This window comes from Xyrauchen texanus, chromosome 20 (assembly GCF_025860055.1).
Source record: "Xyrauchen texanus isolate HMW12.3.18 chromosome 20, RBS_HiC_50CHRs, whole genome shotgun sequence".
In the NCBI taxonomy this organism is placed as follows: domain Eukaryota; kingdom Metazoa; phylum Chordata; class Actinopteri; order Cypriniformes; family Catostomidae; genus Xyrauchen; species Xyrauchen texanus.
In genome coordinates, this window is record NC_068295.1 from 38,848,553 (window position 1) to 38,862,834 (window position 14,282).

The 14,282-nt window shown below is 36.1% G+C and overlaps 1 protein-coding gene across 1 annotated transcript in view; it reads right to left on the reverse strand.

Moving 5' to 3' along the window:
* LOC127660590 (CUB and sushi domain-containing protein 1-like) overlaps positions 1-14,282 on the reverse strand; it is a 524,643-nt gene that overhangs the window by 10,516 nt on the left and 499,845 nt on the right. The window contains exons 61-67 of the mRNA XM_052150909.1: positions 12,310-12,383; positions 12,085-12,196; positions 9,594-9,773; positions 9,237-9,299; positions 8,694-8,855; positions 4,110-4,222; positions 1,946-2,033 (exon numbers count right to left, since the gene is read on the reverse strand). Coding sequence (XP_052006869.1) covers positions 1,946-2,033; positions 4,110-4,222; positions 8,694-8,855; positions 9,237-9,299; positions 9,594-9,773; positions 12,085-12,196; positions 12,310-12,383 — 792 coding nt within the window. The remainder of the gene's footprint in view (positions 1-1,945; positions 2,034-4,109; positions 4,223-8,693; positions 8,856-9,236; positions 9,300-9,593; positions 9,774-12,084; positions 12,197-12,309; positions 12,384-14,282) is intronic.

Below are 14,282 nucleotides of genomic sequence, written 5' to 3' on the forward strand. Positions count from 1 at the left end.
AATCTAGATGGACTTCAAAGACTTTGGTCATTAATCTTACAGTTCAAACACAATCGATTTTTACTCACTGACACCTTAACACTTAGTTTAATGATTTTAAAACATGATTTTACCTATACATAATTAATATTTACATTACATTCATAATGTTAGCCAGAGGGAACTGGCCCCCACAGTGAGTCTGGTTTCTCCCAAGGTTATTATTCTCCATTAATCTACATCTTATGGAGTTTTGTGTTCCTTGCCACAGTAAGCCTACGGCTTGCTCACTGGGGTTATTAACTCTTTCCCGCCAGCGTTTTAAAAAAAAAAGTTGCCAGCCACCGCCAGGGTTTTTGGCGATTTTACGCAAAACTTTAATGGCCCATAGAATATTTAATTCCATGAATATATGAAGATGCTATATATCAAAATAAAGATCTGAGCCTCTGCTTTTAGGCAAATAAAAAACGATTTTATTTTATCTTCATTTGTTATTTTTAATGCCATTAAGGCATTAAAGGTAGGCTTTGTCAAAAACAACATTTAGGACAAAAAGCTGAGAAAAGGCATTTCTATCTACATTTTGAGCTACATTCTCAAAACTCCACTTACGTTTAAGATGATCGCAGTCTGTTTCTTTGATCAAAGAGTTGCGTACTCTTTCAAAACATGCGTCTTGGTCTTTCTTACCGTATTCCACCTAAAACACGGATACCAGGAAAATTCCATGTTTGGCGGGAAGCTTTTTCATAAAACCCGGAAAATTCCGTGTTTGGAAGGGAAAGAGTTAATATAATTATCATTTAATTATTTTTAAACCATTAAAATCAAATTTTGTCTAAATTACACAATGATGATTAATCGACTTTATGGACGTTGCAGTTTTTGTCGTCTGTTAATGCTGATGTTCTGTGAAGCTGCTTTGAAACGATGTGTGTTGTGAAAGGCGCTATACAAATAAAATTGAATTGAATTATAAACGTCAAAGACAGATTTCGAGGTTGTAAATCAATAGTATTCATTTCCGCTGAAGCCATTAGCTGGTGTTATTAAAAAGTTTTTTTTTTTAACTATACTTGCCATGATCCCATGAAGATAAACACTCAACCAATCAGAGAATTGCTGCAAACAAAGTGCGCCAAAAGAGCTCTACAGCGAACGAACACTCCCATGGCGAATTGCGAATGATGCAAATGCATTACTCTCCCTACACTCTTAAACCACTCTATTTTCATATTTATTCAATATTTGAATATTTTGCATTAAACGTAAACTATATAATTGCAAAACTTATAAACAACAACTTTAAATCAATAGTTTTTAGTTCGATTACATCATGTACAATGCTTCGCCGGATTGTAATTCCTTCCCTCATGAACGACTTTAAAGGTGCACTCAGTATACACTTGTATACAACATTGTGATTCACCTTGGAGCTGGTTTGTTTAGTGTATGGCTTAGAACTATTTTATGAAGACTACAATTAAATCCCTATGGAGAAAACAAATGAATGGGAAAATACTAGTGAACCAAGATGGCTGAAAAAGCACTGTTGTACACTATAGCATATATGGCAGAAATAGAAAGAGTAGTATGCTATTCTGAACTTAGCCCATCATGATTTGCTACTTTTTTATTTGATTTTGCTACTTATATTGATTACTATTTAGTGCCAAGAGATACTATGGGAAGATACATTCTTATTCTAGAGAGTATTTCACTGGACAAAAATGAATTCACAACATTTTGTCATCAACATGTTTGGTCTGTTTTGCCACAGACAGATATGACAGAAGTAGTAAGAGTAGTATGAAAAGTATGCCATTCCAAACTTAGCTGGTAACTTGCATGTGTTTATCTGCTAAAAGTTTATTTTGTAAACAAGAGCACACTTGCATATAGATGACCTCACAGCTAACATGGAAACCCTTTTATGAATAAAAGGAAAATAAAGTAATTCTACCTTGTCTTGTTAATTGAAACTTTCCAAAATCCTTGCTGTGAATGTGCCCTTGGTAAACAAACATTTCCTTCTCCGATTCTGCCATCACCTGTGCAAAACAGATATGGAGGTGTTACAAGAAAAGGTTTGTTATATGTAAAGCATTGGCCAAGACAAGACTTCTAGTGGAGTTGCAGATTTTCTGTGGGCCTGGTTATGAAGCTATTATTTCGTAAAGACAATGTCTGTCAAATGTCTTAGTAGATTGTCAAAAACAAAAATTCCTAATTATGGATGTTGCGATTAAATGGTTTTAATATGAAATGCAATTAAAAATGTCACGGTTAATTTAACCGCAATAATTACGGTTAAAAAAAAAATACAAAAAATTATAAAAACTAAAATTGCAAAAAACATTAGAAAAATAAATAATATAAAATAGTTTTTCAGTGTGAGCCTAAATGTGAAAATCTGCTGTTGATTTGGTCTACATGGTGCTTGGCCAGATATGGCACACTGAACGTGAACTTTCAATTAACGTGAAACTGGGTTTACACAAACAAAATGTAACAGAGGAATTTGATCTATAAGACACATTCCCATCAAAAGGCGACTTAAATCATCTGTTTGGGAGGATTTGGATGACAAAAGGTTACTGAAGATGACGGATGTGAAATATGGAGACAGAAGTCATATAAAGGTATACATCATACAAATGAGACAGGATGTTCCACTAGTCGTCCAACAACAAACCAGTGAGTTTAATATTTTTAGCTGTTGTCCTTTAAAATGGATGAATTGAGAGATACAACGTCTATGAATGTTGAAGCATGCTGACAGTACGTGGTACATCTGTGTGTATTATCAGCGTAGTAAACTCTGAGAATTTGTCTTAAATCATCCTCATAATTTAAAGCATTTCTAAATAATTATTGTACAAATTCACCACATTCAACAATCCATTTCAATTTTAGCCAATTATCAAATTTAATATAGCTTACTGTAACCAGTGTTCCCGTTATTATGCAAGTCCACAGATTTATTTGTCAGGAGTTGTGGACAGATTAAAAAAATAAAAATGTATGAGTCTCTTGCTGATTTTTTATGATGGGGTGTCTGGCCAATTTTGACAATGGATCGCTTTAATAAACTCTTACAGAAGAAACAACTGATTGCTGTGAAATACTTTTGAATGCGGAGTGAGTGAGGATAACCCAAAACTTATTCCGGTTACATAGAAGCACATTATTCTGCACTTGGGATGCACATAAGTGGTTTTGTGCCCTATATTGGAGGGTCTCTTATCATATACATATGTACCTCCAGGGTTACTTTTGAAATGTAGTCCACTACAGATTTCAGAATACATGCTGTAAAATGTAATTTGTAATGTATTCCATTAGATTACTCAAGGTCAGTAACATATTCTAAATACTTTGGATTACTTCTTCAGCACTGGTAGATTGTTTCACTTGTTTTGACTATAAAAACTCAGTCAGTACAGTCAGACAAAATACACATGATAAAAATACATTCTCTGAAAAAAACAAATATCTCATGCAGTGTTGTTTCTAGAACAAGATCAATCTAATTGATCTTGCTTTAAAGATTTTTAGATATTTTTACAGGAAACAATAAAAAAATTATTATCAAGATTACAAATTTTGCCCTAATATCAACGATCTTACTAGAAAAAAAGAAATTAAGATGTAATGTGTAATTATATGTATAAATATTTTCCATCTGAAAGGACTACATATTAAATGAAACAAATGACAATAAAATGCAAAGTAATCTTTTCAGTTATCAAAATACTTTTATGAATGTAACTGTATTCTAATTACCAATTATTTAAATTGTAACTGTAGTGGAATACAGTTACTTATATTTTGTATTTAAAATATGTAATCCTGCTAACCTCCTAAATATTTGATGTGTACTTATCAGTTTTCCTATTGTAGGGCTGCACTTAGCATCCATATATCCCTAAGAACGTGGCAATTAACACATTCAGTTCAGTTAACCATACTATTTTTCTCAAACTCAAACCTATCCTAGTCCTAATAATAAAAAGAGGAGTCAGGGCTCATATTAAGGCTATTTTTAAATAAGAACCACAGTTAAAAATTCATATACAATGTACTTGTAACTTTATTACAATTATTACCAATTTTGTGCTACTTACATATCCATCCATTGCCCAGTTATCATTTTTGAATTTGCTAAAATATTGTTCTGTTGGTCCTCTTATCTGGTACACTTTCAACAACAGATGGTTTTCTTCTTTCTTGTAAGTTCCTGCATAGCAAGACATGAAAAACAATAAAGGAAAAGATGTACAAAAATACAATAACTATGATCTGTCATTTTACCATTATAAACTTGGATTTGTTCAAAACTTGAAAAAGCTTGAAAAAGTGTTTGTTGACATCTGTCATTTTGCTACTGTAACTTCAAATGTCTCCACAGACATGCCATAAACCCCAAATGATTGCAGGAACTCAAAGGGTGTGTCTGATTGGTTAAAAGGTTTTGGCTGCTGACTTTTTTGCTGTTTACACTGTCTATCAGGTAGTAGAGAATGTCTTTGGTGTTCTTAAAATAAAATCTCTTACAGGACTTTAAGTTCTAAAGTGTGGAAAAATATAGTTGGTAAATGCTAAAATGCATCCACCATTATCAATACATGCTCAATTCATGAGAGAAATTCAGTAAGGCAGGATGTAATCTTAAACTCTTCAACTCTGGTGCATTTTTTGGCCAATGCCTGCAATTTTTCACTGTCAAATTTAAAAGTTCACCTTACACACATACGGTGGACTAATTGCAAACAAAAATTCACTCTCATTTTATTGAAAACCCCACAAATAATAATAATAAAAACAAAAGATTCCAACTATACATAAATTATATTGTATATGTTTACAATCTTATAATAAACAAAATGTTTTAGTTTTTTTGTCATAACTTTGTAAGCATGTAATTCTGGTTCTGTTTGCTCTATCTCTGCAAAAAGTCTTATTTCATTCCACTAGATGCAGCAAGTACTAGGAAAATATATTTTCATCTATCACCTTCCATCACAATATACAGATCTGAAATATAGGTGGCGCTCTTACACAGCTGAGAACTCGGTTTGTCGGTTTGCATGCATGTTTCCCAATGGTTCGTCAAATATCTCAGCTTCGGAATGAACTAGAAGCTCAATCTATGCATCGTTGTAAATCCTGATATATAACGTCTCGGGTTACTTAACTGTAACCCCTGTTCCCTGATAAAAGCCCTGCGCTGATTTAGCGCTTTGGGAACAACTTTAGGTGTGACCAGCTGTGAATATGTCTGCAACACGTCAATGAAATTGACTAGAATGTATAGCCTCCACTTTACACTGTGACTCATTCACCCATTCACACACACATTCATACACCAATGGCAGCAGAGCTGCTATGTAAGGTGCTAGCCTACCATTGGGAGCAACTTGGGGTTCAGTGTCTTGCTCAAGGACACTTCGGCATATGGAGTCATGTGGGCCGGGATTCGAACCAACAACCCTGCGATTAGTGGCCGCCCAAAGTGTTCATTTGGCGTGAACGTAGACCTCCTTGATGATCTGTGTTGTCCACCCGCACCAGGACATGGCAGCCTCTCAAATGCTGGAGTAAGTATTTCAGGGCCAGAAATACAGCCATCAACTCGAGGCAGTTGATGTGCCAATCGAGCTGATGACCCTCCCATTCCCCTTGAGCTGGACGACCACTTAAGACCGCTCCCTAGCCCGTCAGGGAGGCGTCTGTCGTTATCAACTTGCAACGGCAAGACGCACGTATAGTGGGACCCAAAGTAAAGAACCGGGGTCTGAACCACATAGAAAGGGTACGAAGCACGCAGCGCGTAACCCTTATTAGCCTTAGGGGACTGGCCCTTGGATGAAATCCTCTGGCTTTGAGCCACAACTGAAATGGTCTCATGTGCAGAAGGCCCAAAGGGATCACAGAGGATGCAGATGCCATGAGACCTAGTTTTCATTGATACTGACGAACAGTGCAACCTTTGCCTAGCCTGACTACGCTCAGGGTGTTCTGAATGGATACGATTCGAGCGGGAGATAAATACACGAGATATACAAGATATTGTTCCCGTATCTTGATCGAATTCCATACAACGGTAATTCCCTGAGTGGGAGAGAGAACGCTATTTTTGACGTTGAGTCTCAGACCCAGAGACACCAGATGAGCTACGATGATATCCCTGTGCTGAACTGTCAGTTCTTGAGACTGTGCTAGTATCAGCCAGTCATCTATGTAATTCAGAATGCAGATACCCCGGAGTCGCAAAGGTGCTAGTGCTGCATCCATGCATTTCGTGAATGTGCGGGGTGATAGGGCTAGGGCGAATGGAAGAACCCGATATTGGAAGGCTTAGCCCCGAAAGCGAACCTCAGGAACTTCCTGTGTTGTGGCAGAATTTCTATATGAATGTATGCGTCCATGAGATCGATCGTGACCAACCAATCGTGATGTTGGATTTGGGACATGACCGTCTTGATAGTTAGCATCTTGAACTTGAATGCCCTGACTGAGTGATTGAAGCCTTGAAGATCTAAAATCGGACGCAACCCTCCACCCTTCTTGGGAATAACCTGACTCTTTCTCTGGAAGGGGAACATGTTCTATGGCCCCTTTGACCAAGAGATTTTGCAGTTCTTTCCACAGTAGACATGCTTGCTCTGGTTTCACAGTAGTGGAAACCACGCTGTTGAAACACGGAGGACGGCGAATAAATTTAATTCTGTAGCCTTTTTCTACTGTTCTTAGGACCCACATGGAAATACCTGGCAGAAGTTTCCACGCTGACATGTTCTCTGAGATGGGTATTAATTTTGACACTTCCTGTTGAGGGGATGTCGAGTGCTCCGTGTCCTGGACTAAGGCAGGAAGCAATGGTACACCCAACATTTCACTGGAAGCCTATAACTCCCGAAACACTAGAGGCGGCGGGAATGGAGAGGTTTCGTGGGGGTATCAGGAGGGTAGAAGTGGATGATACATTTGCCCCGTCCCGAGGACAGCTACCCTCATAAGGCTGGGTGCAAGACTGTCAGGGTTTTTTCCTCTTAGAAATGAATGCCCTGAGGTCTTGCTTTGGGGGCTGCTGAGGGCGATGAGCTGGTCCCCAGTCTCTACGAGGGGGAGCATGACTCACCACGCTTTGTTTCTGAGCCTCCCTTCTAGAAGGACAAGGGTGGGGGTGGGTGGGTGGCCAACGGCCCCTCCCCCTGAGTGCGGTGAGGAAGGAATTGCCCGAAGGCTTCGTCGTGACTTTTCGCCCTCCTGGAACCTGGTGATAACTACATTCATAGCATCACCAAATAAGCCAGAAGGCAAAACCGGGCATCGAGAAGGAAAACTTTGTCCTTGTCTCTGATGCCCGACAGGTTGAGACATAAATGTCTAGACAGATCCGTGGCTCAACGAAGCTCGGAGAAAGCCTCCTCGTTGAAAGTAGTAAGTTTCTGACAGGCTCATGAAACACAACACACACAGAGTGATTCAGAAGACAAAAGATCTGACGATGCACCTGTGAAGCATCTATTTATAGCCCTGCTACAGGTGCATCCAATGATGTCATCAGCAGAGGCTATAAATTCTAGTCAGTTTCATTGACGTGTTGCACACATATTCACAGCTGGTCACACCTAAAGTTGTTCCCAAAGCGCTAAATCAGTGCAGCATCAAAGTGAAGCTTTTTGATGGGGAACAATATATTATCAATAGTTGATAACATATTTTGCAAGTGATTTATTTATCATGCTTTTTCTGCTGGACTACAATTCTTCTTCAGGACATCTGTGATATAATATTGGATTATTTTACCAAGCAAGCACACAGACAAGTAAAACATGGCTCATTTGAAAGAAAACAGCTTAACAGTAAAAGCTGATATGGAGTTTTGACCCCATTAAGGCTTACAGAAACAGTAATCGGAGCAGAGATGAGAAGTCTGCCTTTGTTGTTTTACAGGGATTATATTTTTCTTTGTGATTCTTTTGCTAATCATTCGAACTATGGTGTTAGCGTAAAAAAATCAACTGCAGAGCAACATTCCTGAGAATGAGAGCTTTCATTTGATATTTGACTTGTCTATTTAAGGGCTATGTGAAACACTTTTATATTCATCTGCATATTTCTACATTGTCACCTCTATGAGGTGCTCATTTGCGACACACATTTTCTTTTTTTATTTAATGTAACATAAATGTAAAGTGATGGTATTTAATGAAAAATCCATATTCTAAGCATGCAAACGATGTGCTACTTATGCATCAAGGGACTTTTATAATTTAAGTGTAAACTTATCATACGTGTTTGGCCCTGGTGGGACAGCAGAAGTGAATAACTGAATTTGCATTGAATCTTCTTTAAAGAGTATCATACTCTTAGCACAGGTGTGATTAAAAAAGTAAAATATGAAGAGAAAACTACTAAATATGTTACCGTTAGTCGACAATTTGGATCAATGCAATGTTTTATAAAGATTATTCATAACAAATGTATGAAAAGTATGGCATCAGTCGAAAACACATTAACATCATGTAAAATCTGAGTTAAAAACAAAAGACTCAAAACAGTAAAACTAGTATTCTAAAATATCGTTCAGCTTCTAAATTTTGACTAGATGAGCCACATCCAGAGTCATTTTAAAATAGCCAATGTACACCTACATTGCCTGTGTGGTAGGCATCAAAACCTGTGAGAAATATCCAACATACCAGAGAGTTTAATCTGCACTCCGCTCTGCTCTAGAAGAGTGACGTTGACTCTGCTGGTGGAGGTGTTGAACGCACTGACTGTTATTGTGGCAGCTTGTCTCTTTCCAAGATACTCATAGAATCCAGCCCAACCAGAGTTCAATGAGAACACATCTGCTGGAACTAGACAAAACAAAGCGGACATCAATATCATTTCATTAAGCTACATAGAAGGGGAAATGTATTATATATGGCTTACTCTACACATTAATAATGGAATTGGTGGTAGTATTTAACATGAGGAAAAATACACACTCTGGTGTGTATTATATATATATATATATATATATATATATATATATATATATATATATATATATATATATATATATATATATATATATATATATATATATTTTTTTTAAGGATCATAATCAGAATACATGCATACATTACATGCCCATTATTTACAATGACTGTGATTCACCTTCATGCAGGCCAAGTTTATTTCTGACAACAGTTGAAACAACAAAATGGATCAATCAAGGCGAAAAGGTGTCATACCTCGAATCTTGTTTTTCTGTAGGTCTGAATCCTCACTTGATTTGCTGTTTATTTTTGGTCCAACTAGGAAGTAGATTAAAAAATTGATAAATTGACATTTGTGGCTGCAACCTAGAGTATGGTAATGATGGTTAATCAAAGATTCTTACTTTAGTTTCTATGAGTCAGTATAATACACCGTGCACAGATAAATTGTGCAACAAAATAAATAAATGCTCACCTTCATGTTGTTTCAAACCCATATGTTGGTATAGATAAAAGCCAGTAGCTAATACTTCTAAGGTGTTATGGGAGCAATGGGCATAGATGGGTTTAAACCCACAACCCTTGAGTTAGCAGCCTTAGATCTTTCAGTACCTTTGCAGACTGGTGGTTTTCCAGACCACTTCCCATCTGCTTTGCAGGTCCTGTGTTCTGATCCCCCAGATAAGTAGAAGCCATCTTGACACGTATACATAAGCGTGTAGCCTAGTGTGGGCAGATCTATAGCCTTCACATCTACATGAGGGGGCGTATCAGGCTGTTTACACGTGTGTGCTGAAAAGTGTAGGAGAAAGAAAATTAGGGATGCTCCAATTTATCGACCACTCGATCTGACCTGGCCGATAATAACTACCTAAGATATAATAAGTGAACTCTTAACTCGCCAATCACATAATTCCACACTGCAAAAAATAAATAATAATAATAAAATCTGTGCTAAGAATGATTAGATATTTTAACTGTAAAACAAGATACATTTACATGAGAAGTAAAATGACACCAGCTATTTTACTGCTATGTTACTAATTACAATTTTGTAATGTTTATTCTTAAAACAAGGGAAAAAAAATAATATTTGCCAATGCGGTAAGGAATCGTATGAATTCTTATCGATTTCTTATATTTATTATTTTCTTATATATATATATATATATTATTTAAGCCTAAATCCCACAAAATTTTGTTACATTTATTTTTATTTATCTGGTTTTATCTTCATATTTTTATCTGAAAATAAGACACAATTACTTTGTTTTAAGAAAAACTATTTTTAATTAATATTTGTGTTTTGTTTTCCAGTTAATATCTAAAATAAAATATCTAAAAATGTCTAACGTCCTTAAGATAAATTTACTTGAGAAGCAAATTTCATTAAATATTTTATCAAGATCATATATCTTGAATTGTTTATTTTTCTCCCTCCATTGGCCTTTTTTTAATTATTTTTAATGAAAAAAAGAAAACTCAAATTTGGCTAGATTTATGCACAAAATAAGATAAAATAACAGCAGAAAATCAGGAAAAGCAGTATTTAATTTTAGTTTTGCACTTTACAATAAGAACTAACAATGAAAAATATATATATTTACAACATTTATTAATCTTTGTTAATGTTAGTAAATACAAATAAAATTGTTATTGTTAGTTCATATTAGTTATAGTGCATTAACTAATGGAACTTTATTTGTTATTTGAGAATTAAACAACATTGATTTGTATCTGTATCTGGAAAAATAAATAAATAAAACCTTTTTATATATACATATGTATTACAAAAATATAGGCAACAGTTTTTGTGTTAACTGGAAAATTCAGAAAACAGCGACAGTGTGCAGAGAGCTTTCATATAACAGGTTATGACAGAGCTATTGATGAAAACTTAAACAATCGGATTGGTATCAGCCAATTCCGATGACAAAAAAAGTGGTATCCACTGTAAAAATCCAGTTCAGATAATCCCTAAAGAAAATAAAGAGAGAATCACAATAAAAGCAGTTTGGAAAGATTAACTGTGGGCTCCCAGCAGCATATTACAGAAGAGTCGAGATAAAGCCACTCCGTTGAGAGAAACGTTCTGGAACACACTTTGAGTGCTACCATCCTCCATAATATATGAGGCAAGCCCTCGCACCTCACTTTTCGTCAACTCAATTCTCCCTGCTTCTCAGCTTCTGACAGTTCGACCGCTTTACGCAGGCGAGAGTCCCTAAGGATTTGGTGGGGCGTGCTGTCAAACAGGCCCACAAATCTCAAATTCATGTACAAGCATTTTAAACTCAAGCAGCTAACTTTAATTCTTTCTGCCGAGGCCTGCGATTCCCATTTTTGTTCTGTTTCCAATCATCATTTCCATTCCAAAGTGTCACCAAGTGGAATCCACATATACAGCTTAGAAGATAATCACTGGGACACTGGAAGTGGCGAGGATCAAATGTGTGACACTGCTAGGAATACGTCTCTGATGTAAAACGGAGTCAAATAAATCTAAAGAAGAGCAAACTTCTTACCTACTAAGCTGTCAGAGTGTATGACATCAGCATGACTCATAATCTGTGTTTCTTCTAACAATGTTCTCCAGCAGTAACGTCCTGTGTAAAGATCTCGCTATCTTAGTTCCTTTGGTAGTCCATCAGTGATCACCCAAACATTGATAAAACCTTGTGTTGAATACTGCACTGTTGCACTATTCCAAAACCTAGTAAGCTGCCTACATAGACAGCTACCTCCTAAGGCAGCAAACTAACTGAATTGGAACTTCACAAACAGGCCCAGACAAAATCTGTGCTTTTTCCCACATTCTGCAAATCTGTGGAATGGATATAAACATGGTCAAATGTTTTAAATGGCCATTTTGCAAACTCACAAGGTGCATTCTCAGGTACACTACTCGGGTAAATGTTTGTCCCCAGAGGAACATATAAATGTAACTTTTAAAGGTACACAATAGGTACTTAGGGTATAATTAATTACCCAAAATGAGGTATAAACATTCTTTATAAGGATGTTTCTTCAACTTCGGGAAATTTTAGCACTGTGGAGTTCTAGCTAGTAAAGTCTTGAGATTTCTGAGATTTAGCATACTTACCAACACACTCTGGTTGCATCCCACTCCACGTTAAATTTTCTAGACATGTTCTCGTTGTTGAGCCAAGAATGTGATAATTTTTCCGACATCTGAAGAAAATTTTACTTCCAACCTGAAAAAAATTATTGAAATAGTTACAATATAGAGATTGAAGTCTTAAAACCAAAACACTACAATCTGTAATTTGCTAGACGTTATACATTACTGAATGTCATTAGTCCTCACCGTAAATCCCTGAGCTTGCACTGGGATTCCATACGCTGGGGTTCCGGGATCCACACATGCATTGTTTGCTAGATCTGTGAATAAATATCAAACTCGAATTAGCATTGATAAATAAAAATCAAGTAATATTAGCAAATGCTTGAAAAAAAAATAATTTGGCACCCATCACTGTTTGGGGTAATGTGTTACAATTAACGCGCACTACATAATTACTTTTTGTAATTAACAAGTACAGTGACGTGTTACTTTTCGAATTTGCTCCAAAAACACAAAATCAATAAAATCACATGCTTTACTATGTTTAATCTCATGCTACCCCATCCATATGTGTGGATATTGTATTTTGGCTTCCCTATATGCATTACATAATTTAAATGAATCTAAACTGACTGAATACTGTTCATAAGACTCTGAACTGTCATTTAAAGGGGTAGTTCACCCAAAAATTAAAATTATCTCATAATTTACTCACCCTCAAGCCATCCTAGGTGTATATACATTTTTTCTTTCAGCCAAACACAATCGAAGTTATATAAAAAAAAAATATCCTGGCTCTTTCAAGCTTTATAATGGGAGTGAATGGTACCTTAGATTTTGAAGCCCAAAAAAGCACATCCATTTGGCTCCAGGGGGTTTATAAAGGCATTTTGAAGTGAAGCGATGCATTTTTGTAAGAAAAATATCCATATTTATAACTTTATAAACTATAATCACTGGCTTCCGATAACGGCCGTCCGCTCATTCACTGGCTTCCTCTATCCTCTGTGCTTCCGCGTTCGTCACTGCTCACTGGAGCCTAAGTCATATGCCGGAACTCAACTCTCTTGTGAACGTGCGGACGGCCGTGATTATAGTTTATAAAGTTATAAATATGGATATTTTTCTTAAAAAAATGCATCGCTTCACTTCAGAAGGCCTTTATTAACCCCTTGGAGCCATATGGATTACTTTTTTGATGGATGGACGTGCTTTTTGGGCTTTTTGGGCTAAGGTACCATTAATTCTGATTATAAAGCCGGGAAGAGCCAGGATATTTTTTAATATAACTCTGATTGTGTTTGGCTGAAAGAAGAAAGTCATATACAACTAGGATGGCTTGGGGGTGAGTAAATTATGGGATAATTTTCATTTTTGGGTGAACTAACCCTTTAAGGGTTAAACTTCTGCCACAAGACACAACAACATGACGTTGATTTTCATGAAGCACTTCTACAGACACAGAGACAACAAAAGTGCCTCTGGTAAGAAACCTCAAAGATTTTTCATTGAAACCTGTCTGGGTGTTTGATATGGCGTTTTAAAAAGGTCATTCATTTTTCACATGTCAGTGTGCTGATAAACATGATGTGTGGATTTTGGGACATTATTTCCTTAAAAGTTGAAAAAATAAGTTTTTTATGAATAACTTTCAACATGAACACATCTGTGGGTCATTTCACTTAATTGTAACATTTTCATATTCATAATATTTCACTTAAATTTCATTTAGAGGCTTTATATGGAGTCAAGATGGAAATAAGGTTAATTTTGAACTAATTTCTAACTGCAGACAGACAGCACACTAGAGGTTTAATCATTCATAAGGGAGTATCCTATAGCTCTGCATTCACTTCTAAAATCTGACCAAAAGTTAAATTTCAGGCTGCAGATGATGTTTGGATCACTCAACATGTTTGGCAGACATGGGACAATGATAATCAATACATAGATTCACAATTTACATTACATTACATTATACATGTATAATTTTATTTTAACATGGTTGGCAGTGATTGGATGATGCTGACCATTACTTTGAATAAGAATGAATTATGCTAATGTCTGATGTATGGACATACATTTTTAGGAAAACGGTTTGCTCTAGAATTTTCTTTTCCTTTTTTTAGGTACTATTATTAACAAATCAAAAAGGGAAATGAAAATGCATAAAGTAGTCATGCTGGAGTCTCAGGAGGTTAAAACCTTCACAGCAT